Genomic DNA, 26,238 nt, shown 5'->3' on the forward strand with positions numbered 1-26,238 from the left:
GTTGTCTTGAGCAGTGGAGCAGCATTTTTGTCTGTGGTTTGGCTGATAAGATTTTCAAGAATGACAAAAGAAATCAAGCCAGCTCTAGTTTTAAAAATGTCAATTTGCAAAGCTGTGCTGCACTAACATCACATTACGGTGCACTAAAACTGGCCCGAGTCCGGAATCCATCCGGGCTGCTTTTCATAAGCATCATTTCGGTGAGTGTTCTGTCATCCAGGTCGAACAGAATCGTGACCAAAGAGAAATTAACTGGACTCCTGTTAGTTTTTCCAAACTCCCTCGTCCAAGAGTTCCGTTCCAAAATAACTTATACTTGGTGATTTAGTGGTAATTGGCATTATTAAAGGGTTGATCATCCTGGCCGTAATTATAGGTGGCTGGCAAATTACTACCAACGATCACTAACCACAGCATTCAGTTTTATACCATTCACCCCTCATAATTACACGCACAATCAGCATTGAGGAGCACTTCCAAGGTGTTTCATTACTACATGTGTATCCTTGTTATCCCACACCGCCGTTCCCAGCTCTTGGCCGCTCTCCTCCCCCCCCCCCCCCCCCCCGCTGCAGGATCCGCATTGGTTCCCTATTGAACCATTATTTTCCAAGGCTCCCTGTACGCCGGCTACGTGACCATGTGCAGCATCCCCTCCCCTCCCCTCCTCCAGCATCACTCCCCTCCTACAATTCCCCAGATCGCTCAGCGCCACTGAACGCGTCGGTCGCTGTGATCCAGAGACTGCGGAGACTTGGAGCGCTCATATCCCGTTGATGTCAGTGAGACAGCCGCCGTTTACGCGCGATATTGCCGAAAGCGGTGCGTTTCTGGGAGCGACGGAGCGACGAGGGGAAGCCCATCGCGGGACGCCTTTACCTGTCATCAGTGTTCATTCACAACCGCCGATTTCTTCCTTTTTTGGCCAGTCGCGCCGCTGACACCCACAACATCAGGCACAACACTCGGATGCGGGAGCAGTAGCAGTTTGGCTTTGGTTAACGGGTCGTTTTCTCACCCCCACCGGGACAGGCTAAGGTTACGCTGAGGGGTAGTTTAGCACCTTTAAAAAAAAAAAAAGCCTGCCTGCCTGCACCCCTGAATGTGAGTCGGAACCCCCGCAGAAGAACACCGCTACCACCGGGGCTGAGATTACCGCTGGTGGTGAGTATTGTGCTTATTTCCTGACTTTTATTGGCCGTAACGTTTATAACGCTTGGATACATTTGTGGTGTTTAAACGCCCATCAAACGCACGCTATCGCGATACGCACGACATTACGTAACACCCTACTGCCTTATGCAAATGGTGTAATGTTTGTATTGCCATAAAGCTATTTTACTTTCATTTTTTTTTAGATTTTTTTTTAGCTTTACGTCAAATAACGCGAACGCTGCGACGCAGCCGATGTTAGCCATTTTAGCTGCTAGTTAGCTAGCAAGGCTACGCCCAGTCGCATCCCGTCCCTTAATAGGCTGTAACCGCGTTCAGAATTGATTAGCTCCGCGGAGGCTCCGGCTCTCCTCGGCGCGGATAACCTTCAAACAACCGCGTTAACACCCCCTGCCCACCCCCGGTCGTCCTAATCACCCCTGTACACACTGCTCATAACGCCATAACACGACCCCGACTATAAAGTCAGAGAGGTGAGACCCTGGAGGAGCCACCCGGCGTCTAGCTCACATTGAGACCCTGATGGGAGGCTTCCTCCCCCCGTATTTCCGTCAACAGTGGGGCCATTGTGTGGCCTCGTACCGCGCCTGAATTAAAGTGTGCTTTTTTTCCCCTTTCGGTTACGGTTGCCAGCGGTGTCAAAATGAAACTGTAGTTTCGTGGTCATTAATCACACCGTTCGTTTGAAGAGAAATGGTTATTTGTTCATGATCCCCACCCCGTGAAACTCACGCAAGGTTTATTTGGAATTTATAGATTATGCAACTGTGAATTTGACCTTTCTGTGCAATGTCTGACATCCCAGCATCAATGGTGATGATGCATGTCCATAGCAAATAACCTCACCAAGATATCACTTTAAGATGAATAATGGATCACCAGCTATTTTACTGTCACTGTCACACGTGGCTTAAATAGGGACAGGAAATACCATCAATTCCTTTGTTCAGCTTTAAGGCTGAATGATTTAACACTGAAACATCTGAAAACATTTTTAACACTGCAGCCTTGATGATTCTATATCTTCTACATTTCCAAAGCATGCAGTGTCCAATTCTGCACTCACACGATGCCGTTCATGGGAAGCAGCAAAGGTTAAATCTGCTAAATTTTCTCTCCTATGACCTCCCGAGTGTAAAAACATTGAATCTGTTGTACTAAGTCTGCTGTCAGTGTAAAAAAAAAAGAATGATCTGATGTGCCTGAAACGTGGCGACATCCTTTATAGCTAGCACAAACAGTCATTCTATTATTTTTATTGACATTGTTCATCTCAGCCAGTCCTTTTATAGACAGTGAGAGCAGGTTGACCGTTAATACACACAATAACCTGAGCAAATGTTGAAGTTACGTTGCACTTTATAGATAAATGAGGTTTCTATCCTGAGGTGATCTTTATTATGTGTTTGCTTGCTGTGGATGAGCAGTTTGTGCGTTCTTGACTGGTTTGAATCTAACACATTGGACTATAGGGGCTTAGCAATAATGAAAACACACTAGTCACGCGCTGACATGTTACTGTGTTTACAGTATATCAAGGAAGAGTCACCGGAAACACTCGGTTAGACCCAGCTGGTTAGTCTGCGGGTGAATGAGGTCATATGTCATGTGGAAACAGATAAGGGGCCTTTTGCGTTGGCGACGCACTCTGAATCAATTGTCCACGTCTAACGGTTGTTTAGTTTCAAATCCCAGCAAGCGTCGCTCCTACAGCTGGCACGTGCACAGCCTTCAGACCCCACCGTCCTGTCCTACTCTGTTTTGTCTCAAACTGAAAGTGGAATTAGGTGACCGGGGAAGGCAGTTCCACCACTTTTAACAATACATGTGGTATTGTTAAAATTCCAAATGTGACGTGTGAGCTTTATCTAAGCGTTTTGTACATTTCCTGTGTGGTTACTGATTGATGCCTTCAGTACGGCGGCTACAAGAAACTGGGTTATGTTGTTTTTGTGTAACAGCAAACCCACTCCCGCTCACGTGACTTCAGGTTGTATTAATAGTGACTGTGCCCCTTTTACAAATTTATAATCCCGGTTCTGTGACATAGGTGATAGTTACCACGATCCAATGGTGGAGACGTGACTGAGGAACCCAGAACAGTTTCCAAGGGGCTTGACAGAGGAATTTGTGGACCGGTCCAACTTGGAGGCGGGAGACAGCATCGGCTAGTATTTGCTTTAAATACTAATTGCTTTAAAGATCTTGCTGCGAGTCGTTAATTTAAAAAAAAAAAGTTGTAATATAACCATCCCCCAGTCTTGGCTTATAGCCCAGGATAGTTGCTATACAAACCAGTTTCTCGTTAAAAGGAGTTTATGGGACAGGAGAGTAAACAAAGAGAGAGTAAATGGGAGTGGAGTGGAGTGGAGATAGTGTAAGAGATGATGTGCAGGACAAAATAACTCTCCAGCGATGAGGTAAGGCTGCGTACGAGGGGACAAGAGTGCCGTGAGACAGCTGTGTGTGTCAGTTTGTAGTGTTTGTGTCAGCTTGTGTTACTCTCACTGTTGCGGGGGCAAGCAAATAAAGAGGCGCTCACCGGAGCAAACACTTTCAGCTCGCTGCCATTATTGCCGGATTGGGTCTTAGAGCGGCTGTTAAGGGGCTTGTTGCAGGATTATTATAAATAGGTGTTATAATTTTAAAGGTTTAATGCCAAATATGTTTCCATTAAGGTCCGTTTTCTGGTCTATGTTTCAGAGGCGGTGGTTGAGTTATTAGGAGTACGGAGCGGCTGTTGACTGTTGTATTCTCTAAGTAAATAAATGGCGCGACCCTGAGAATCTTTACCCCTCGTCTCTGTAATTGTAGTTAAAGTGACCTACTTACTGTACAACTTGGCCTATTTTTTTTTTTTTAAACAAAAAAGGCCTCTTTGTAACACATTTTTCAGGGTTTTATGCGAAAACAATGTTGGCCATGTTCAAAAGTGAAAGGGTGTGTGTGATCAGAAAACTCTGCATTGTCTTTCAGTATGAAAGGATTTTATAAATTGTTCAACGCTGTGTTTACAGCAGCCTCCCAGTTCTGCATTTTGCACACTCTGAAAGTAATCAGATTACTCTCCTCTGCAAGAGGTGGGGTGGGGTGGGGGGGGGGGGGTTGAACCCTTCAACCTTTCCAATGAACATTACTATGCACATTTTTATGCTTTGATAGGTGATAAAATGTATGAGTGACATGTATCCAGTAGCCTCCCCAAAGGTAAACGCAAAGCCACCGCAGTTTGAAAAGTCCCTCGTTCAGCCTCTGAGGCCCCTGGTTATGGTCGCTGCCCTTTGGCATATTAGGTTTCAGATGTACAAATCTCTGGCTGGCTGAGGCTGCCAGTGGAAATTTCCACTTCTTTCCAGGCTTCTTATAAATGTAATATTCCAGTTGTCTAGAACTGCCTGTTTGCTTTGAGAAAACAGAAATTTCACAAAGTTGCTGCATTATAATATGATTTTTAAATAGATTTTTTTAATAATCTTTTTTTTTTATGTTTCTTTTTGGTATTAAGAACTTTAATATTAAGCAGGCTGAACACTTTCACACTAATTGTGTTGAAGGTGTATATTGTGTTTCTGTTCCAGATTCTGATACTGTTCCTGAGTAGGAAAGAAGCCAATATATTGCTGTGCTATACTGAACCAAATCATGCCATTCAGGGGTAAACACGCCTGTATGCCCCAGTCCAGTTGGGGTGTTTAGAGAACCAGTTTAAGCAATGAGTGGATTGATAATACTATCAAAATTTTATCTTCAAATCATCTAAACGTGGCTTTCATCCATGCGCTAAGTTGCCATTGGAACCTCTGACACTGAAACATCTGGTTTTAGACTTCACATATGGCAATAGTCAATTATTCCCACGTCTGGTTGCGCTCCATTGATCTCAGGTTCAACGCCACCAGAATTACAGCCTCTGATTGGTCCAAGTCAGCAGCGCTGCCCCTCGCGGACCGATGCGAGTTTTATTTTGGACCTGGAGAGACGTATACAGCTGCTACTGCTGAAGATTACCTGCTGTGAAGTGACGAACTGTTCTCCGACCTTGTCAAGAGGTCAGGATGTACGGACACGCGGGTGGCGGCCGGCAGGTTTCAAACCTGCCCTTTCAAACTAAGATGCGCGTTGTTGTCCCGTCATCACTTTCTGCCCGAGCGTGAGTTGGTCCCTCTCAGGATTATTCTCTTTGTCAACGATAGTGTTGCATTTGTGGCCGGCGTACATCTGTATTTCAATGGTTGATGGCGGAGATAGCTGCGTCAGCACTGCCTCACTGTACATTTGCACGACGCGTTTTAAACCCAGCGAACCGTGCACGTTTGGCTATTGTTTTGCGTAGGCCTGCGAGACAAAGTATTTTTGTTACACCTGATGTTATTTGTATTGGGCCTCAGCTAATCACAGGCTCGGTGTCCAGCTCTATTACCTTGGTCTGCATTAAAAAGAATGTAGAACAGAGCGCAAATGCGGGACGAGGGTAATAATCATAGGATGATACAGCTGGAAGTTCAGTACAGACACTTATCTCCCGCTTGGCCAAGTCTTAAAACTCAAGTGACCATTAGAGGAACTGGGGAACTTCATGTTACTAATTCTGTCCAACCAGTTTTGAGCCAGAGGTCTTATGACACCGAGCGGCTTCACATGCATCATGGCAGCAGATGGTTGATTGTGTAATATAAGTAATACTTGGAATGATTGCTACGGGCCCCCCCCCAAAACTCAGCAACAGAGGGGTTTAAAGGAGTTTTGTGTCAGGGAGGAGCTGGACAAGGTTCCCAAAAGAGCTGCTGTTATTCCCGTCCTCTCCACCTCCTCTCTCTGAGTGGGAAGAGACATGTCTGGTCAAGTCCCTCTGGTGCTGCATTCTGCAGCAGAGCGCCAGCCAGATGAATAGATCTCTGTGAGTGTTCCCTTGTGGTTATTGGTCATTCCAGAAGCAATGTCAGGAAGTCTGGTCACCCAGAAGCAACATTCACATGTTGGATTCATTCCTTTAGGTGCTGGTCACTGGAAATTTCCATTGTCTTCATCCATTCCTGGTGTGCATGTAGTTCAGCTGGGGCTCTACAAGTTCCACGAACTGATATGATGTAATAAGTCAAATAAAGCATCAGCTACACTAACTACAGCAATTTCCCCTCCCAAAACATTTTAACCACACTTCCCAGAACAAGCTGAACTAACACCCTCAATTTCAGGAAATCCTAAAAATGAAACCTGACTATAATTGGTTGTTGTCTTACTGGAAATGAGTATCCATTTCCATTTGTTTTTGATATTATTCACTGTTATTGACATTTTTCCCGTGCGTCTCTCCCTGCAGAATATCCATGAGCTCCGACTTCCCACACTACAGTTTCAGGATGCCAAATATAGGGTTCCAGAACCTTCCACTTAACATCTACATTGTGGTGTTTGGAACGGCCATCTTTGTTTTTATTCTCAGCCTTCTCTTCTGCTGCTACTTAATACGGTAGGATGCATTTATTTTGAACTCTCGCTTTAACCGTTACTTTTTACTGCTTTTTGGGACACTTCCCAAAAAGGGAATGTGGTGAAATTTTAATCAAGACATTTTTAGATTGGTTGAAACCAGCTTTTTTGGCCGCACTGATGACTTCTGCAAATATAAGCAAGGCAAACTTTAACTCCAGTCTGACAGCCTGGAGCTACAGAACGATTATCAACAGAAAGTTTTCAAACCCTTTCTGAGCCGTTTTCTTCTACTCAATGCAGTTTGGTTTTTTAAAATTTTTGTTTGCTATAGAAATGTGTGTTTCTCCCTGTTTGTTGCGATATAATTATGTCACAAAAGTGTGTTATGCAATATATCAAGAGCACAGTTTGGAGAAGGTAACTATGATATGGCATTTCTGACATTTTAATCCTAAACAATGATCACACGGCTACTGAGCCGTGTGATCATCATCATGGCACTCGGCGTCAAAGAAATCTGTCTTTTACCTTTTTAATTTTCAGTATTGCGTAATATATGTGGGGGGAAAAAACCTGACTTGGTTGTAGCATTGTCATTCCTGTTCTCTAGTGGAACGGGTTTTTCCTGGTTGCTGTTTTGCGTGCTAACAACAGCCCGAACAGGAGCCAAAAAAATAAAACAGAGAGGACAGACCCCTCTATTTGTCTGCTATTTCCAATCATACGGGGGTATTACGTGGGTTACCTTCTGTATTTCATCCCTTATTCATCTAAATGAAAAGGCACTTCGCGTCTTTGATGCAATCCCATGATTTGAGGTCAACAAGGCATTTAGAGCAACTTTGCTCCACAAAAAGCGCTTAAAGATGCAGTCTCCCAAAGGAGTGACCCAAATGTCCACATCCAACGTTCCGAGCGTGAGGATTTGAGTCTGATTCCTTGGGCTCTGTGCAGTCGTGGCCACGGCAGGGGAATGTGGGATTCACATTAGAGTTGATGCGATACATGTCATCATTCAACCAAAATAAACACTTGCACGCGAGGCAGACTCTCGCGGAGATGCTAACCCACCCCTGGCTCTTGTCCACACACATGTGGAACATGCAGCAGGAGGGGGGGGGGGGGGATCAGAATCAGAATAAAAAGTCTGATATAGGTGCATAAATATTGTTGTTTAGTTTCTGGCTATTCTGGATAGCACACAGAAGGGCCTCTCTAGTCGCCCACACCCATGCTCGAGCGTCCCCCCTACCCTTGGGAGAATCTGCACCTTTTCTTGCTGACTTCTGTCAAAATATCAGTTTCTCTCCTGGACTGTGCTGCTTGTTTTACAGATCCCTCTCACTCTGCTGCGAGGGGTTAAGGTTACTTGTAATGGAGGTAAATCTTACAAATCTATGAATTTCTCCTTTCTCTATTTTGGCCTTGTTTTCTTCCCCTTTTCTCACTTGTATGTATCTGTACGTATTTTTCCTTGTTATTCTCAAGCCCTTTCAATTCTTTTCTCGTATTGTGCGTCCTTTAGTTTGAACTGATGTGAGACACAAGGTTATTGATTGATAACCGCTGAGTTTTGCAGCCGTCGAAATGCTGCAGACATTTGTTTGAGGATACAATACTTAAATTTGGGTGATTTTCATCTTGTTTTGCAGCTACTTGAGGTCTCGGGCCTTGTTGAAATCATTTGTTGATCAGTCTCTCATTGCTCTAAGACTGAAAGACAATATTTAACAGGATTGGCTTTATTTTAATTCTTTGTTCTAATCTGATCCAGCAGTCCTTTGCTAAAATTACCAGAACACTAAATAAAAAGAAGGACCTTTCTGCTCCTTTTTAAGATGTTATTTTCAAACATACAGAAGCTGTATATTTGAGGAAACTGATGACAAATTGGTTGTTAAAGAATCAAGATTCTGTTAAGAATGAAACTGTCACCCGTGCCATTTTTCTTTCTCTTTTCTAGGCTTCATGTTATTTTTCCTGTATTTTAATAAAATAGGAGCTTATGTACTGATCAGAGGGCTCTTTTGTCTTTGCATCTCCCCAGGTTACGACACCAGGCGCACAAAGAATTATATGCATACAAACAGGTGAGACCCCCTACTGCACACCGACACAGTAGGTCACAGTTTAATAGACCCATACAAAGTAAGAACCTTTTCTTTATCAGCTGGCAAATTCCTTCCCTATGCACGTCATCAGCCATTAAACCTTTGAAGGTTCAACCCAAGGGTGTTGTTTCTTTTATGCTCCCGGCATCTTTCCTGATTGTCCCTCATCTGTTTCCAGGTAATACAAAAGGAAAAGGTCAAAGAGCTAAATCTGCATGAGGTGAGAGCTCCTCTCCTTTTTTCTATTATTGCGATATCAAATACTGCTCTCTTAATCAAATTCCACTTATCTACTGGACAGAACAGTCTGATTAATCTCGCTCCTTTTAAAGAAGCGTCTGCCGTCGTTTTGATGGACTTGTTTTGGGTTTGCTTCAATCCTTTTAGCCAATCAGTCAGATGGAGACCCAGGACAGGTCGTGTTGTCTTTTGATATGAAATGACAGGATTTCGGGAATGTAGGAAGTGGTTCTTTCCTTGGTATTTAGCACTCCCCCAGCATATCTGATGACGAATAGAAACAGACCGTGAGGTGACACACAGATAACCGCTGCTTCTTCCATGTTCCCGTCAGACATAAACAGTCATACGGAGTGGTTGTGATGGCTGGAATGTGATTATTTATCACTGTTGAGAGGCCGATAAGGAAGAGCCAAACCAAGCTGTCGCACAGTAACACATAACTTTCATCTGAACCATTGATGATCTGAGTCGGTGATTAGTTAAGTGTTAGTGCGGCGCTAGAACAGCAGACTAATGGGGCACTGTTGATCAAAACTCACAGAAAAGGATGTAAACTCCACATTAAAGAGAGAACGAGCTCCGTGGCGACGGTCTCAGCTGCGTAGTTTCTGCATTGACTCTCCAGGTTTTATTCACTGCTGTGGATGAAATGGGTCCTGTCAAAACGCTGGTCAAAGGCGCCGTGTCCCCCACCGTGAGCGTGACACCGCCGACAACAGGCTGGGATAAACAAGTCATTAATCTGCTCATGAATAAAGAGAACACAGGAGACGGATCCACTGGATTAGCTTTGTGCAAACTCCCTGGGACAGCGAGCCGAGGCCCCTTCGTGCTGCAGCGTCCGTTCAGTCTGCTCGTCCACCACACAACCAAATGGACAAACACTGTGTGGCTGTAATGTAAACAGCTCGGCAGCGCCCAACAGACTGAATTAAGTAATAAAATTAGCTCCAGATGTTTGTTTCTTTTTTTTTTTCTGAGGCTTGGTCACGGAACTTATTTCGCCGTAGTTTGAAAATAATGTCCATGCACTTTTGATTTCTTCTGAAGTGTGTTTGTTTTTTCTAAGAGAACGTCCTCAGGCGCCCTAAATCCGACAAGAACTCTTGACTCATTGTCGAGAGCAGTGAGATAACACCGAGATAAAATCAGTCTTTAACATTCTTGGAGTCATTTCAAATGATAAAGTTAGAATTCAGTGAATATTCAGCAGAGATGTTGACCGAAACTTGTAGGACAACCTGCGTAATTTGCTTCCAATTCACCAGGGAAAAGCGAAAACGCAGACTCAAGGGCTGGAATAACAAATATGGACTTCCCCTCTCCCTTTCAGATCTGTGCGGTGTGCTTGGAGGAGTTCAAACAGAAGGATGAGCTCGGGATTTGTCCGTGCAAACACGCCTTTCATAGGAAGTAAGTTTAATCTTTAAATTTGTGTTGACATCCAGTGAACATCCAAACTGCCTTTCCTTCAGACTTGGCTCGGCTATTATATCTGTCTAATTGTCCAAACAGGGTTGATGACCTGTTATTTTCTACTCTTTGGATCCACCCAGGTCGTTTTTTTAAAAAACAACTTCAGTCCACTTTATCACCCACCCTCTCCCCATGCCCCCACTGTTTCAACCAAGTTGTTTATATCAGCATGACACCTCCCTTGGCCTAGTTTCTTCCCCCAGTTGCAGCGAGAGCGGTCACCATTCACTGAATCCACAGTATAAACACCCCCTTTACACAGATCCAGTGTGTATGTGTGTCCCAACAAGAAAAACAGACATTCCTAACAGACTGTCGCCCAAAAAAATTCCACCATGATTACTGTGCTCGAACCCAAAAACTGAACATTGAAACATTACCTGCACTTGAGAAATGTATGTGATGTAGTAGACATTAAGATGTTACAGGATTAATTACCAAAGTAAATCTTAATGTCTCTTGTAGCACTTTAGTTTATTCCCTGTGACAGATCCATTAGTCCAAGGGAGACACTGTTTATTTAAGCTTGATATTTAACAGCAATCCCAAACTTTAGGTGATATATGTTCAAGTCATCCAGATATGCTAGACACGGCCAATTCCAGCATCCGTATTAGAGATTCTTGAGAAAGTTCTTCAGAGGTGAATTAGACATGCCGAGACTGCCCTCTTGTGGACAGAATCAAGTAGTGGCGTCTCTATTTCTAAACCATGAAATTTTACTTGAAATTTATCGTAACTTTCATTACAATTCAACTTTTTTTATTGTATCTTTCGGAGTTGGGATGGCCTCCAGGTACTTTGGCTTAACCCCCGACCAAGCCATGGTAAAAATGGCCCAAAAAAGAGGCAATAAAGACCACCGTATCTTAAGATCCTGTCTTTCGTTATCCTTTTCCTCACAGGTGCCTCATTAAGTGGCTGGAGGTGAGGAAGGTGTGTCCCCTGTGCAACATGCCCGTCTTGCAGCTCGCCCAGCAGGCTGGTGGCCCAGAGCCCCCAGTGCCAATACAGCAGCCTCTGCCCGGCATCGAGAACGTGGTGTAGCAGCCGGCGGACCAGCGTCACGGACCCCGTCGCTCACCTTCCTGTACAGGTACACTTCAGACAGCCGGGAACCCCGGACCTCTCGCGGCTTCACACCGGATCACGAAATGGATTTTCGGCTGCGACGTCGGGCCGAAAAGCCACATTTTCATGTTTCACATATATGGCGGACAATGAAGAAGAGGTGATGATGATGATGAAGAAGTTTTGCTCACGGCCCACATGTGGGCCGTCACTTTTTCACAACCAAAGCACTTTTTTTTCTGGGGGCATCAGCTAAGACCAGGAAGAGAGAAAAAAAAGCCAAGAACTCTTAATACATGATTTTTTTTTTGTTTGTTTAACAAGCACTTTATGAGAAGTCTAACCTTAATTGCTTGTGATTGTAGTAGCAAGATTGTGTTTTATATTTTAACTATTATTTCTATGTACAATACAAAGCCACTTGGGTTTGAATGAGTAAACTTTGATTTAAACAAAACTATATATACATGTCAAAGGGACAAAAAGTTATGTCAGATGTCAGTAAATATGGATGATGCTTTGTGTTCTAACAGCAGACACACACACACACACACACACACACATACACACGCACAGAAAATGATGCTCAAACTAGCCTCGAGACTTAATGTCAGACTAAATGTGAAAAGCTTGAATGTGTCCAGATCCAGGATGTTTTACACAAACCTATTTAATCTGTTTCTCTTCACACACTCTTTATTAAACCTTTTTTTTTTCAAGATGAACAACTGGTATTTTCAGAAAAGGAACTTGTCACAGATTCTCGTATTTGCGCGCACACACACACAGACACACACACAAACAAACACACAGAATCGCTTGTCCCCTCTGCCCGAATAGATGATTTCTATTTATTTTTAATTTATTCTACAGTCTTGGTACAGTTGTAATGAGTTACTGAGCACTAATCAGCACTAAATACAGTGAAACCTGCCGAATCAAACACATGCACACGGGAGGGTGATTGAAATCCTCACCCCCCAGCATCGTGCTCTCTGGCCGTCTGTGGTCAGCAGGTAGTAGTAAAGCAGGATTTTTACTCTCTCACACACACACACACACACACACACACACACACACACACACACACACACACACAGGGTAGTTTTCTGGTGCTTTCTCTCGTCTGTATGGTACAAGGTGCTTTTTGTTGTCCGTGACGGCCTTCTGTTTTGTTTTTTTTACCTATGTGTATTTTATTAAATCTTGTGGATAAATGTGCCCGTCTAAACCATTTTAGAGTGTTTAAACCAAGGTGGCGAATGTCTCTAGCCTGTGTTTCGTCCAGTGCCAATCGATTGTTATTCTGAGGTTAGAGACAGGGCAAAGCCCACCTGCTGTGGAGGGGGAGGAGCCCTAGCCCCCCCCACCGGGACTAAAAACTGACAGCCAGGGACTGGCTGGACTCTGGACTCTGCTCGTAGGCGAGAGGACGCAACTCTAGAGACCAGCAGGGGGCGATAACTTATACATATCCTTGTTAAGGGAAGCCAGAATACAGTTAGCATCCTAAGCACGCTTACACCACTGGTTCCTACCCAGTTTATTTGGCTATGTACTAGTTTAAATGATGGTGTAGACCTCATCTGACCAGACAGCTAAAATTATCTCTTTCTGGTTTACTGATGCCACTTCATCCCCTAGAATCAGTAAATAACAACGCAATCTAACGTGACGCTGACAACCAGGCTCGATCCAATGGACACACCAAGTCTGATCCAGGCCTGATTAAATGAACACATTTGATTCTAATTTTGCACTTTTTCGAGGCCTTTTTAATGTTTACAACAAAAAATGGATTTAAACTACACCAACAAACATGATCTGTGATCTGTGTTCACCGTCTGAGCACAGGGTCAAAATATTTGCCTTGTGTAGTGAGTTATCGCTGCCACTGATCTAAAGACGCGCACGCGTCCACAACAGCCTTAGCCGATCAAAAACTCACACTCGTGAAAAACCAAGCAAGGCTGTGTTAATCAACAACACCAATGGTTAAAAACGTACACGACCTTTCAGTCGAGAGGTTGTTTCTGCCAATCAGCCATATTCAGGGTGTGGTGGGATTCAAGAGGAGGCTTTCCACTCTTTGACCCAACCGTAAACTGCCACACTATTATTTTATCTTTTCTGACTTATCTTTCCTGTTTCCTTCCCGCCTCCATGGCTGGAGGGGGGGAGTTGCCGCTGAGTATGACCGGGTTTGTCCCAGTGGAACATATTTCGCTTTTAAAGAAGGAAAAAATAGGCCAGAAAGATGAAACAAAAGGAGCCTTTTAGACTTCCTGACCAATTACCGCAGGATGCAGTCGGATGATTTATGGCAGCCGGAAAAATCAAGTCGGTCCAAAAAAGAGATACGTGTGCGATAGTCCAGTCAGGACAGTGTTGGAGGACGTCAGGACAGTGTTGGAGGACGTCAGGACAGTGTTGGAGGACATCGGGCCTCCACACCTGTTTAGGGTTTTTTTAAAAATCTGCCTCCCTGTGGTCGACTCTCTAGTCAGTTTAAGGTGACTAATTCATCCGTCGCTCTCGTCAGGTCTCACACACACACACACACCCCACACACACACACCTTTTTGTTAACACTGATTATGTTTGTGAGCTTTCACAGACATTGTTTGTAAAACTAAAAATTCTGCAGCAGAATATTTTTGGAGACAAGTGCTGTACAGTTTTTGTAAGCTCTATTTTTGTATATTGCTATTTTAAAGAAAATAATTTACTTTTTTTCTTTTCTTTTTTTTTTTTTGCTAATTCATGTTTATTCATTTTCAGAAACTGTTGCATGTGACTTGAGCTGTGATTAAAACTTCCAGGTTTGGGAAAGTTTTGTGTCTTATTTACATACCATAATAGCAACATTCGGGTCCTGGACTTTGTCGTGAACTAATTACTTTACTCCTAAGTTAATAAAACAATGTGATTGATTAGTACGATAACAGTGGTTATTGATGTAAAACTTAAATCTGTTTTTTCTTTTAAAAGTCACCTTTGCTCAACCTTACGCGCCCCGATGAGATCTGCTAGGTTGCAATAGATCATCGTCGCGTCACATTTTTTCAGCTCCTGTTTCCCACTTTGTGGTTAATGAAGATTGGTTTCTTGACGTCACCAAACACGGAGGCATTTTTACAAGGGTGACAATCCACACAGGTTTTGTAAGATTCTGGAAACGTTTCAACATTTCTGTGTTGATGGGGAGGGGGAGGGGGGGGGGAGGGGGAGGGGGAGGGGGGCGGTGTAACAAAGGGTTATTTGTAACTCCGTTTTGCACTTTAGAAACGAGCTGGGATGGCATCATCCCCGGATTGGCTTAATGCTAGCGTTGAGGCTAAATACTTAAATCCCTGCAGAAATCCTCAAAAAGGCAGCAGGTGACATCAGGTGGGGAATATCTGAGAGACTGAAACCCTGATCTCGTCAGACCCCATGAAAACACCCTCTGGAATGTCAGAGGCCCCAGGAAGTAGGACATAAAAACCACCTGAACGGGAATTTTTGGAATCCAGTTAGAAGAAGTCCTGAAATGATTGAGTGTGTTTTTAGAGCTCTTATATTTTAACATATTGTAGCCATATTTGTCTGCTTTAGAGAACACACACCTTGACTTCTACGGCAGATTCTGCCAATTACTGTCCAAAAAAGAAGCATGGTGCTGTAAAACTGTACTAGGAATGGATGTAACATGATTTAACATGATTCACACTGTGAGGCTAAGCATATTCACGCACTTTAATGAATAACAGCGCTTTGATACGTTCTCTCAAGCTCTATACATGTTTGTGAGGAGTGCACGGTGTGTGTGTGTGTGTGTGTGTGTGCGCGCGCGTGTGTGTGAGACTGTTTTGTAAGCTTTGGTGGGGTAAATGCTGCATTTCATTTGTGAGAAAAGTGCCCTATAAAGTCTGATTGATTGACAATAAAGAAGGAGTGAAAGTAGAATAATCATAATATTAAAATGGAAATGTATAGCAAAGACAAAAATAAAGTAGCTTACAAAAAGAACCATTAAAATAAGTATAAACCTGTATGCATGTGCGTGCGCATTTGTAGTCTGTTTTATAATCGGCAGTTAGTAAATGTAGATGTCCTTGGCTTTGTGGGCCCCAAAAACTACAGTGAAAACATCTAATCTACGCTTCCTCTGGCCTTGAGTTCATCAAAGTGCTCTGAGCACACAACGCAGACCTTTTTATCACGAGGAGTTGGCACCATCTCTGCCATTGCAGGCTGCTCTGTACGGACTCCTCAAAGCTCATATCGAGGTGTTCCATTATTTACAAGATCTCAAGGTGATGGATCATTCGCACAAAGCGTGTTTGCAAGTTAATTTATTCGGCATTTAGCTTTCTGGTTAAAACAATGTGAATCCACACAGATTAGCTTCTTGACACCAGTAGACGTTCTCATTGCATGAGGATCAGGATATAAGGGTCATTAACAAAACAGCAGTTACAGGTGTCTTCAGTGAAAAGTCAATTTAAAAAAGCAAGAAAAGAAAATCCCTGAACCAAGATATTCTGACTTCGAGCAGCCGATACAACAATCTGCGAACACACCGGATCATCTAGACTTGGAAGCCTATCAACCCGCGTGTTCCTAGAGATCCCCGAAGTTTCATTTTAACGTCAAATGCGTCGTTAAACAGTCAGCAGGAGCCTGCAGAGGAAAATACAGAGGTAACAAGCCAGCAGGCTGCCCAGGTAGAGGCCTCCTCCATGCGTTGGGGCGCCGGTGCTGGTGGCGTTCGTGGCGTTCGTCGTCACCATCGCCGTGGTGGTCTCGTTGGTGCTGTTCTGACCGAATGCCGATGCTGCTTGGAAAGAGTTGTGTGGTTGAACAAGGCTGGATCATTTTAAGGGTAAATCTCCAACACAAACACCATCACACTCACCAATCAGGAGGAGCTGAAGCAGAAAGGTCAGGAGCCCCTTAAATCCGATCCGTCTAAAAGGGGGGGAGGAACAATTGTGTGTTCTGCCTTTTCTTCACTTAAAAACAGACCTTTTCAAGAAAGATGGTTAGGCTAACACTTAGTAGCGCAAAAGATACTTACAAGTTGAGATTGTCCATAATTATTCTGTTGTTTGTGTTTAAGAGTCTGTCCGGAGCTGAGATTCCTCCTCTGGTCTCACCGTCACATGCGCACCTTCCGTCGTGACACCTCTTTTATACCTTGAGTCTCAGCCCTGAAAAACGATTGGAAAAGGAAGGGGGGAAAAAACCCCCCGTCTATAATGTGCGTGACAGATGGCAATTCCTTCTGCATCGCTCACCTTCGGTGTAACCGGTTGCATTGTTCACCTTTGTGGTTTAGAGGATTCCACAAGCATTTCTGCTGCAGCAGAGAAGATTTACTGGACAAACAGCTCCGAACGTCGTCCCCTGTGGGACACAAAGACGTCATTGTGCCTGACTGTTGTGAATGATGTGCACACGAGCCACTTTGGCAATGGACGTGTCATGTGAGATCAGTAGAAATGGAGGAAAGGTGAGAAGAATGCAGGGTGTCTTTGTGTGCACTGTTTACCCGTTTTTAGGGTGGACGTGCTGTATTTTGGACCGAAACCGTCCCCTGTGTGCGTCAGATCAATTCATTGATTGAGTTGTGAACATTTCCATAATTAGCTCTCATATTCTGTTTCTGGTCCATGTTATTAAAACTCTGCCTCCGTCCTCCGTTGATGTTGACCAAACGTCAGTGTTATTTTAGACGATAAAACAGTCAAAACATGAAGAAAACACCCTGAGTTGTGTGTTACAGTGTTGCTGGAATGGTTGCTATGTAGGCTATAGAATGGCATGTTTAAATGCAAACTAATTACATTAAATATTTTAAACTCGAAATATTCTCCTGTAATCTTTGAATTTGCAGGTTTTGGCAGCAAAACTCTTCGTTTTAGTATAAAAACAGTATAAACACAACTAATTTTCCTCATATTTCACCATATTACACCAGATTGGCCCCCACCTGTTTTGATTTCCTGTTAAAATTCCACCACTGACTTTGTGTTTTTTCCCAGTTGAGAATGTTATTGGTTTTGACCGTTTGTCCATTAGTTTTTGGGTTTTTTGTTTTTTTTTAGAAAGTTGGGAAATGAAATGACAGATTTATTTGTGGGGACATTTAGGTTTCAGTATACATGGCAAATATGGCCAAACACGCTCATCGCATCACATCACAACAGACAAATGAACCATTCCGGGCTGTTCCCTTTTTTAGGAAAAAAATACAACATATGTTCCCTGAAAAGTCAAAGTAATTTCTGCACAAACCAAGAAAAAATCATGAAATCAACACGGGTATTATTTGTAATTTAATCCAGAAAATACACACATGTGTATATGTATAATGTATAGATATGTGTGTGTGTGTGTGTGTGTGTGTATAAAACAGGTATTTCTTGTGTTCAGTGTGTAACCACAAAGGTGTTCCCACATATCAAGATTGGGCCCCTTCTAACAGCATTCTGATTCACTGTTCAGTGACAAACGCTATTGAATTTTTTGTGTCACGTGTTTTTCTGTATTTGACTATGATGGCGGTGGTGGTGGAATTCCTACATCTGTTTTTTTATTCTCATGCTTTCACATCTCACCTCCAAGCCATCATTAACCTGCAGGCAGTGTCCTGGAGTGCTTATGATGAACATTCTGTCAATCTGTGCGTCACTAAGTCACTTGTCGGCAACAGTGTCAAGAAGAAAAAGACTTTGAAGTTTCAAGTTCATGTTGTCACCAAGCTGCAAATAAAGACCACACACACTTGTTTAAATGTATTATGATTTTAAAATAAAGTCACCCTATAGGTCGACCAAAGTAAAAAAAATGCTATATATATTTTAAATGTATATATATAGTGTGTGTGTGTGTGTTTGTGTGTGTATATATGTGTGTGTATATATGTGTGTGTGTATATATGTATGTATATATGTGTGTGTAAATTAATAAACGTTACAATTAATTTTCCTGAATCTTGTGATAGAAACGTTATCTTTTGCGCCCTCTAGTGGATCATCTGTGAAATGCTTGTCTCGAATATAAGCGGATGAAACTTTCTGTTGGAGGTGAGAACTTGATTTTATTATCGCTTTGTAATATTAAAATCATACAGTTCATGTTAAATAATCACTATCATTGTCCAGGACTTGATCGAAAACTGCAAATTGAGTTTAGATTAATGCGGGATTGATGAGGGAATGTTTGAAGCCTCCAAATAACAGGAAATATTGCCATTCTCGAGTTACACGAGTGTTTCCATCTTCAGCCACGTGTTTTTTTCTTTGTAAATGTATTCTCTGTAACCTCTCAGTTCATTGGTTTTATGTACACATTTGGTTGTTTAAATAAGTACATGTGACAGGTCAGGTGACCCTATTCTGCCAATATACTGTATAGGCAGGTGTGCCTCTTGCTGTTTTTAGTTAGTTCTTTCTTCGATGGGAAATTCACATCAGCAGTGATCTACTGTAACCAGGACCAGGATGTGTCTCTGCGTTAATGTCTCGTGGCCTTGCTCACTCATTGTTTTAATCATCTCCCCTGTAGGGACACACATTAATGTGTCCAATATTCCTCCAATGCAATGATGGATTTAACCTATTTTGGTGTTTACTTATGCTTATTTCAGTGAAAAATGAGCCAAACATCCAGATTTATGTACTTCAATACCTTGTTAACATTTATTTGCATCCAAAAACTGTGATTATTTCCTGGGTTGATACAGTTTTGGCTTTCACTCATCAGCTGTCAAACAGGAGGGCAAAAGGATGCATTTATCATCCCTGTTTGGTTGAAATCCTGCCCAACCTTGTTACTTTTTTCGGGCTTTGGTTTTTGCATTCTGCGTCGTTGAGTTCTGCATCAGAGCCAGCGTGTCTCTCTTCTCGATTTTCCTCAGGTGTTTCTTCTTCATCCTTTTGATCTTTGCCGTGTTCTTGATCTGTGAAACATATGGACAGGGCTCACATAAAACATTCTTGGGACATAAATTTATGTCTACTTTATACATATTTCCCAGAATAGATCCCAGAACCACCTTTTGGAGCAAAGCCTACATTAAAATTTGACTTTGATGATTCAATATAGTAACAAGGGAGCAAATATACATACGTCTTATAGGATATCCTTAGTTTGAGTTACTATATGCATAAGGATGTATCAATTCAGGTGGTGTTCAGTGTAGGCTGAGCCATTTAGAGGCGTTTACATACCACTTGCACAATCTCAGCTTTGCGTTCATTCTCTGCTCTACGCTTCAGGTTTTCTTCTCTCCTTTTCCTCTTGTCCTATAAAACCAGACAAAGATTAAAGGAGGATCAGAAACGTATAGAGCTGCATATACGGCAGGATAACAGCACCAGCCCACCTCTTTCTGCTTGGCTTTTTCCTCTTTAAGTTGCAAGGAATACTGTTTGACCAGCAACTTCTCCTGCTTGGCCTGCATCTTCTTTTCCCATGATGTGCACAGCTGTTTGTCTCTCACCACTGAAGAGAACCTTAAAAAGTAAACAGATGATAAATGATACATTACATACACGCCACATAGATCCGGCCTTCTGTATGTAGCTTTCCCTCCATGTGTCTGACTTTTGTGTGATGTGTTTAACAGCAAACGCAGACTATTGTTTCATTTTAGAATTTGCATGAGTCCTTAATTAATTTGCAGGTTTGCTTTGGCTTTTAGGGTGTTCAATACAACATAAACGTGCTGTAAATGTCATGTTTACATTGCTGTGTACCTGTCCAGGCTGAGTATGCCTCTGATGCCTTGCCACATATTTAAACATGTTTAATTTAATAAGCTAGATATAGAAAGTGAAGCAGTTCCATAAACTGAGTGCAAGTGTTCGTAATCTAAGTGAAAAACAGACTAAGATTTTAATCTTAAATGCTCCGGTTTTAGTAACACAAACGGGGCCCCGGTGACCTCCTGACCTCTTCTTATTGCGGTCTTTCCAAACTCTCCCCGATTTTGGTTTTCCCAGCGGAATGACCGTTTTCTGCGTTCTACTTGGAGCCAACAGAGACTTTTTCTTTGGGACAGACTCGACACTGCTGGGAGGCGTTTCTGTCGCTGTGGTTCCCGGCAGATCCATCGCCCCGTTCCCGTTAAGGTCCGTCGTGCTTTCTGCTGCAGCCTCCGACACGGCAAACGGCCCCGGGTGGGCTGACACTTCCGCCTCCCTGTCCAGTAAACCCTCGGGGGTCTGCTCCCCATTTTTCTCGTCCGCCGCTGTTAGCTCCTGGACGACAGATTTCCTCGTTCTCCGCGTGGTTCTCTTCGGGGTCTCGGTGTTCCCCCTCTCAGGTGGGGGACGCGATATGCGGCCGCTGCGGGTCACTCTAGTGGTCTGAACTTCCATTTCCGAACCATCTACTTCTGACAAAACTTTCTGCCTTTTCGACATCTTTTACTGTATTTTACTGTGCCACATTACTCTAGATAAACACGTGTGGCCAACTCCGGAGCAAAGAAAGATGGATTTCCGCATAAAAGTAAACAACAGCGTGTGGCCAACGCCGGAGCAAAGAAAGATGGATTTCCGCATAAAAGTAAATAACAGCGCGCACGCGATCACCGCCTATCGGCAGGAGGTATGTACTGCAAGTAAGTCCCGCTCCCATTTAATTTCATTATACTTCAAATTATTGTGTTGATATTGTGATGAGATAATATTTGAAAGGAAGAAACAGATATATGGATGAAGTAAAATATTTAAATTATATCTACAAAATATATATAAAAATCTTGTGAAGAAATCAAGTTCTCACATGACTCCATAGAGCATCACGTGACTGTCACTTCCGTAACTCATGATGGTCAAACTATCACAACACCCAGGGACGCGAGTAATGTGGCTGGGAAAGGTTAAGAAGAAACCTGTGTGAAAAGTTCATTAGTTCCACTCCCCGACTGAAACAACATCGGACCTGACGTCTCATGATGGGCCCGCTTAGATTTGCGTTGGTGTTGCTGCTGTTTGGACGTTCTGTAAGTACATCAGACTAGTACTGACAATCAAGAGTCCCAGATCTCTGATAAGATTTTGAGTGTTTTCTTTAGCGTTCGTTGGCCCATTGTACGCCTGTGTGTCAATTTCTGATTACTTAATGTTTGAGCTTTTGATTACATTAGCGTTCCGAATGAGTTTGTATTTCTTTTATTTTCATTAAAAGTTTAGTTGGGATTCCAGGTAGACCGGTTTTTCCAAACTCTGCTTCAAAACATGGATGTCCCCAACCACTGCTTTATTTCACAAATTCAGAAAATCCAAGATCAAACCCGATCAAACAACCAATATTCCTCTGACACAACATGCTCAGGTCAGCTGACATGTCACACCTGAACCATTAAAACCAAACTGCACCGCTCGGGAGGGGATGAACTGGGAATTTCAGCTGCCAATTATGCCTTTGTGCCCTCCAGCTCGCAGCCTCCCGCTCATTCAGCGTGGATTACGAGAACGACTGCTTTCGGAAAGATGGGGAAAGGTTTCGTTACATCTCAGGAAGCATCCATTACAGCCGGATCCCCCGAGTTTACTGGAAGGATCGGCTCATGAAGATGTACATGGCGGGACTGAATGCCGTCCAGTTGTAAGTTCACCTCGTTCCCTTCATAGTTTTGTCTGCAGTCTGATGTCTTCCATCACAGAAAATGAAACATTTGAAGATTGTTGCTGTGAATTTTTGGAGAATTTTTTTCTTTTACAGATCAACAGAGGTATAATCAAACTTGCATTCATTAGTCTGATACTGGTTGTACTCTGAAGGTACATCCCCTGGAACTACCACGAAGAGTCTCCAGGCCTGTATAACTTCAGTGGGAACAGGGACATACAGTATTTCCTCCAGCTGACCAACGACATTGGTTTATTGGCCATCCTTCGTCCTGGGCCGTACATCTGTGCAGAGTGGGACATGGTGAGTACCGCTGGCCCTGCTCATGCTGCTGCTTCCCTCTTCAGGTTTACTTCTCATTTTCCGACCATGTGATGCTTGTAACTGTTCCTTTTCCATTTTTATCCACCCCTTTAACGCACTTGGATAATGGACATGACTTTGAAACTCCTCGGAAAGGCAGGGGTTCCTCCCAGATTTACACGTCGCTGTCACGTGGAATTGCTAAATTATTCCTGGTAATAAATTACCAGGAATTTATTTAACTTGTTAAACAATTATCAGATCAAACCCTGGTAATCCTGTGTTCATACCACACCTCAATTTTAAGGATAATTTACCTAAATCGGGCTGGTTTCTGGTGGTCCGGCGGTCGGACCCACTGTTGCTGTCGTGATAAAAGATGCTAAAAGTTGTTGTGAGCTGCTAAATGTGTCAGACACTCTCGTCCCAGGGGGTGCTCGCTAATCCAAACAGGTTTGCTCATTGGTTGATTCTAAAGTGTCATTTAAGTTAAATTCTGTTCTCGTTGATGGTGTCAACAGGGTGGGCTGCCGGCCTGGCTTCTCCAGAAGAAAGACATCGTCCTGCGGTCTTCTGATCCAGGTCGGACTCAAAGAGGAAGTACGGGATGGTCAGTTTAACTGAGGCAGCATGACTGTCACGTGTGGTTTCGCTTTCAGATTACATCGCAGCAGTGGACAAGTGGATGGGCAAAATACTGCCCATGATCAAACCTTACCTGTACCAAAACGGTGGTCCCATCATCACTGTGCAGGTGACTCTGGAATTCCTCTTCCTGCGGCGTTACAACACCTGGAAATAACTTGCTTTTCCTGCTCTTCCTGGCTCGTAGGTGGAGAACGAATATGGGAGTTACTTCGCGTGTGACTACAACTACCTGCGTCACCTGGCCAAGCTGTTCCGTTCTCACCTTGGTAACGAGGTGGTGCTGTTCACCACCGATGGAGCCGGAACTGGCTACCTCAAGTGTGGCGCGATGCAGGGACTCTACGCCACTGTTGACTTTGGGCCAGGTGAGTGTTGCCTAGCAACATGCTGTGTCTCAGTGTAGAAATCTATATATGGTGGTCTCGGTTTATGGCCTTTTGATTCTTTACTCCAGGAATCCGAAGAAATGTCTGATTTTCCTTTTTTGACTCTTTTAGGGTCGAATGTGACGGCCGCCTTCGAAGCCCAGAGACACGCTGAACCTCGGGGGCCTTTGGTAGGTGCCCAGATTGGTACATTTGACCCCTTTTTATATGTTATTTTGATCTGAGTTGCTTGTGTCATATTCACAGGTGAACTCTGAGTTTTACACAGGCTGGCTGGACCACTGGGGGTCACCTCACTCTGTTGTGCCATCTATCGCCGTGACAAAGTCGCTTAATGAGATGCTGGCTGTGGGAGCAAATGTCAACATGTGAGTTAAAGCCATCAGAAATTGTTTGATAAGTGAGAGAGAGAGAATACGGGGAAGAACTAAACCCATTTCTGATCCAACAATAGCATCAAATACAGTTTATAGCAATGTTGCACTACCCATTATGAAGCCATAGCTGCTTTTTTACCCAATATTAATACTAATTGGTATCAGCATATGATTTCAAGCGTCGAAGATGCGTAAATGTGTCAACAACTTCCTGTGCATAAATATTGTGGTTAAATTTAGTGTTTTCAATAGAAACAGCGACATCTAGTGGTATTGTGACGCAATGACAACCGTTCAAAAAGGGTGAAACACTACGAAACACAAATAATCTAACGTTGCTGGGTGGTAATCTTAATTCAAGATGTACTGACCTGTTTTGAACCCTTTTTGCTTGGCAAAACTGCTTTACTTTTGCCGACATTCAGTGTCATGTGACTTCTCGCAGGTACATGTTCATAGGAGGAACCAACTTTGGTTACTGGAATGGTGAGTACTCCTCGACTAGTATGAGATATCATTACTCTGGAAAATCAGTTCGTTATTTCTCCTATTTTCTCGGATACCTCAGGTGCCAACGCACCTTACAGCCCGCAGCCCACCAGTTACGACTATGACGCCCCGCTCACAGAAGCAGGAGACCTCACAGACAAATACTTTGCCATCCGAAATGTTATCAGAATGGTAAGATTAGCCTGGCAGAAAAAAGGCTTTAATATTATTATTTTTATACGCTTACTGTTGAGCTGGAAATGCAATTTTCTTTTCCTGTTTTCTTTTTCCCTAAAGTACCGTAACATCCCCGAAGGCCCGATCCCACCCACAACGCCAAAGTATGCATATGGGCGTGTCGCGATGAAGAAGGTTTGTTTTGGTGCTTTAAATCAATTTATCGGGATTTTGCTATTTTAAAATGCATTGTTTCATAAAAGCCGCCCTTTGTCACTGCAGCTTCAGACGATATTTGAGGCTTTAGATATCCTCGCCTTCTCCGGCCCTGTGAAAAGCACATATCCAAAGACTTTCCTTGAACTCAACCAGGTGTCAATCAATATTTTTATCATCTATTGGAAAAATAAACATCTGCAATATTACTTTCTGCCTTTCACCAAGTTTTACAGCTGATCTTTTTTTACAACCCGGCGGTTCTGCAGGTGTTTGGTTACGTTCTCTACAGAACTTCTCTGCCTGCTGACTGCAACAGACCGACGCCACTGTCGTCCCCCCTGAATGGCGTGCACGATCGAGCCTATGTGTCCGTGGACGGGGTGAGTCCGATCATTGACGGTGGTTCGCCCCGACACATGATGGGTTCTAAATGATATGTGCGTGGAAGAGACATTTTCCATTTTTATCTAATATCAAAGCTAAATTAGCCCCCTGATTGTTTTCCCTCTATAGGTGACTGTTGGAATTCTTGAAAGGAACAATGGAATAACCATCAATGTAACTGGAAAAGTTGGCAGCCAGCTGGACATACTGGTGGAGAATATGGGTCGAATCAATTATGGAAAAGACATCAATGACTTTAAGGTTAAAGTTAGATTTAGTTTTAAAATGAAGCGTGTTTGCAGAGTTCCGGCCTGCATGGAATGATTTTTTATTTTTTTTAAAATTATTTTTAATCCTGTATCACTCACGGATCAATCTGCTGCACAGGGGCTGGTGACCAACCTGACACTGGGGAACGACACTCTCTCAGGCTGGACCATGTTCAGTCTCAGTATCGATGAGGTGGTCAGTCAGGGCCTGTTGGTTGGGACAAAAGCTCCACAAGCCCCCCAGCCTGCTGATATCTCTCTACCCACCTTCTACCAGGGAAGCTTCGTCATTCCTGATGGCATCCCAGATCTCCCTCAGGACACCTACGTTAAACTACCCAAATGGAGGAAGGCACGTTGCCCATATAAGACATTCAGACGTGCATTTAATGTGGTAACATTTAAGAAATGTTGCAAATCTGTATGTTTCTTTTTCCAGGGACAAGTTTGGATCAATGGTTTCAATGTGGGTCGTTACTGGCCGGCCCGAGGCCCTCAGGTGACACTTTTTGTCCCTGCAGACATCCTCAGCACAGCTGGGCCCAACAATGTGACTGTTCTGGAGCTGGAGGGGGCTCCCTGCAGCTCATGCTATGTGGAGTTCACAGCTTCCCCCTTGCTGAACGCAACGCTCCAGTTGGATTACAAACAGGCCCGGAGACTCTTCTATAAAGAGGATCTGTTGTGAATGCTGGAACGCACTGCTGCAAAAAAACTGTTTGCAGCTCTTGTCGATATTCCCATCCACACCAGCGCTGGTTGTGTGTACTTGATACCCGTCTCTCTCTTTTTAAATATAATTTTAAGTTTTGTAATTCAATATTGTAATTCAGTCTGATATTCAAGGCTG

At 43.3% G+C, this 26,238-nt stretch overlaps 3 protein-coding genes across 9 annotated transcripts; 2 read left to right on the forward strand and 1 right to left on the reverse strand.

The window, feature by feature from the left end:
- Positions 1–682: 682 nt before the first annotated feature.
- Positions 683–14,339, forward strand: rnf24 (ring finger protein 24). Of its 5 annotated transcripts, none has more exons than XM_029850750.1 (7): positions 683–1,164; positions 3,224–3,340; positions 6,494–6,643; positions 8,654–8,696; positions 8,896–8,937; positions 10,294–10,373; positions 11,342–14,339. In XM_029850750.1, the coding sequence occupies exons 3-7, from the start codon at positions 6,501–6,503 to the stop codon at positions 11,481–11,483; spliced, it is 450 nt and encodes a 149-aa protein (XP_029706610.1). In that variant the 5' UTR covers positions 683–1,164; positions 3,224–3,340; positions 6,494–6,500; the 3' UTR covers positions 11,484–14,339. The 5 variants fall into 5 exon arrangements, with proteins under 5 accessions (XP_029706610.1, XP_011611189.1, XP_003972431.2 ...); XM_029850748.1 differs by lacking the exons at positions 683–1,164; positions 3,224–3,340 and adding exons at positions 5,359–6,070; positions 6,168–6,260; XM_011612887.2 differs by lacking the exon at positions 3,224–3,340 and having other exon boundaries at positions 684–1,164.
- A 4,828-nt stretch (positions 14,340–19,167) lies between these two features.
- Positions 19,168–21,048, reverse strand: ccdc86 (coiled-coil domain containing 86). The gene is made up of 4 exons (XM_003978344.3): positions 20,451–21,048; positions 19,882–20,011; positions 19,727–19,801; positions 19,168–19,455 (listed from the first exon to the last, which is right to left on the reverse strand). The coding sequence occupies exons 1-4, from the start codon at positions 20,921–20,923 to the stop codon at positions 19,327–19,329; spliced, it is 807 nt and encodes a 268-aa protein (XP_003978393.1). The 5' UTR covers positions 20,924–21,048; the 3' UTR covers positions 19,168–19,326.
- A 269-nt stretch (positions 21,049–21,317) lies between these two features.
- On the forward strand, positions 21,318–26,208 carry glb1 (galactosidase, beta 1). 3 transcript variants are annotated; one of them, XM_029850767.1, is made up of 17 exons: positions 21,357–21,507; positions 21,693–21,839; positions 21,943–22,112; positions 22,289–22,439; positions 22,961–23,021; positions 23,099–23,193; positions 23,272–23,452; positions 23,585–23,643; positions 23,720–23,841; positions 24,296–24,336; positions 24,419–24,531; positions 24,637–24,711; positions 24,799–24,888; positions 25,002–25,115; positions 25,249–25,380; positions 25,507–25,740; positions 25,828–26,208. In XM_029850767.1, the coding sequence occupies exons 2-17, from the start codon at positions 21,747–21,749 to the stop codon at positions 26,074–26,076; spliced, it is 1,980 nt and encodes a 659-aa protein (XP_029706627.1). In that variant the 5' UTR covers positions 21,357–21,507; positions 21,693–21,746; the 3' UTR covers positions 26,077–26,208. The 3 variants fall into 3 exon arrangements, with proteins under 3 accessions (XP_011617976.2, XP_029706627.1, XP_029706628.1); XM_029850768.1 differs by having other exon boundaries at positions 21,358–21,507; positions 21,782–21,839; XM_011619674.2 differs by lacking the exon at positions 21,693–21,839 and having other exon boundaries at positions 21,318–21,507.
- Positions 26,209–26,238: the final 30 nt, after the last annotated feature.

This window comes from Takifugu rubripes, chromosome 17 (assembly GCF_901000725.2).
Source record: "Takifugu rubripes chromosome 17, fTakRub1.2, whole genome shotgun sequence".
NCBI classification, from domain to species: domain Eukaryota; kingdom Metazoa; phylum Chordata; class Actinopteri; order Tetraodontiformes; family Tetraodontidae; genus Takifugu; species Takifugu rubripes.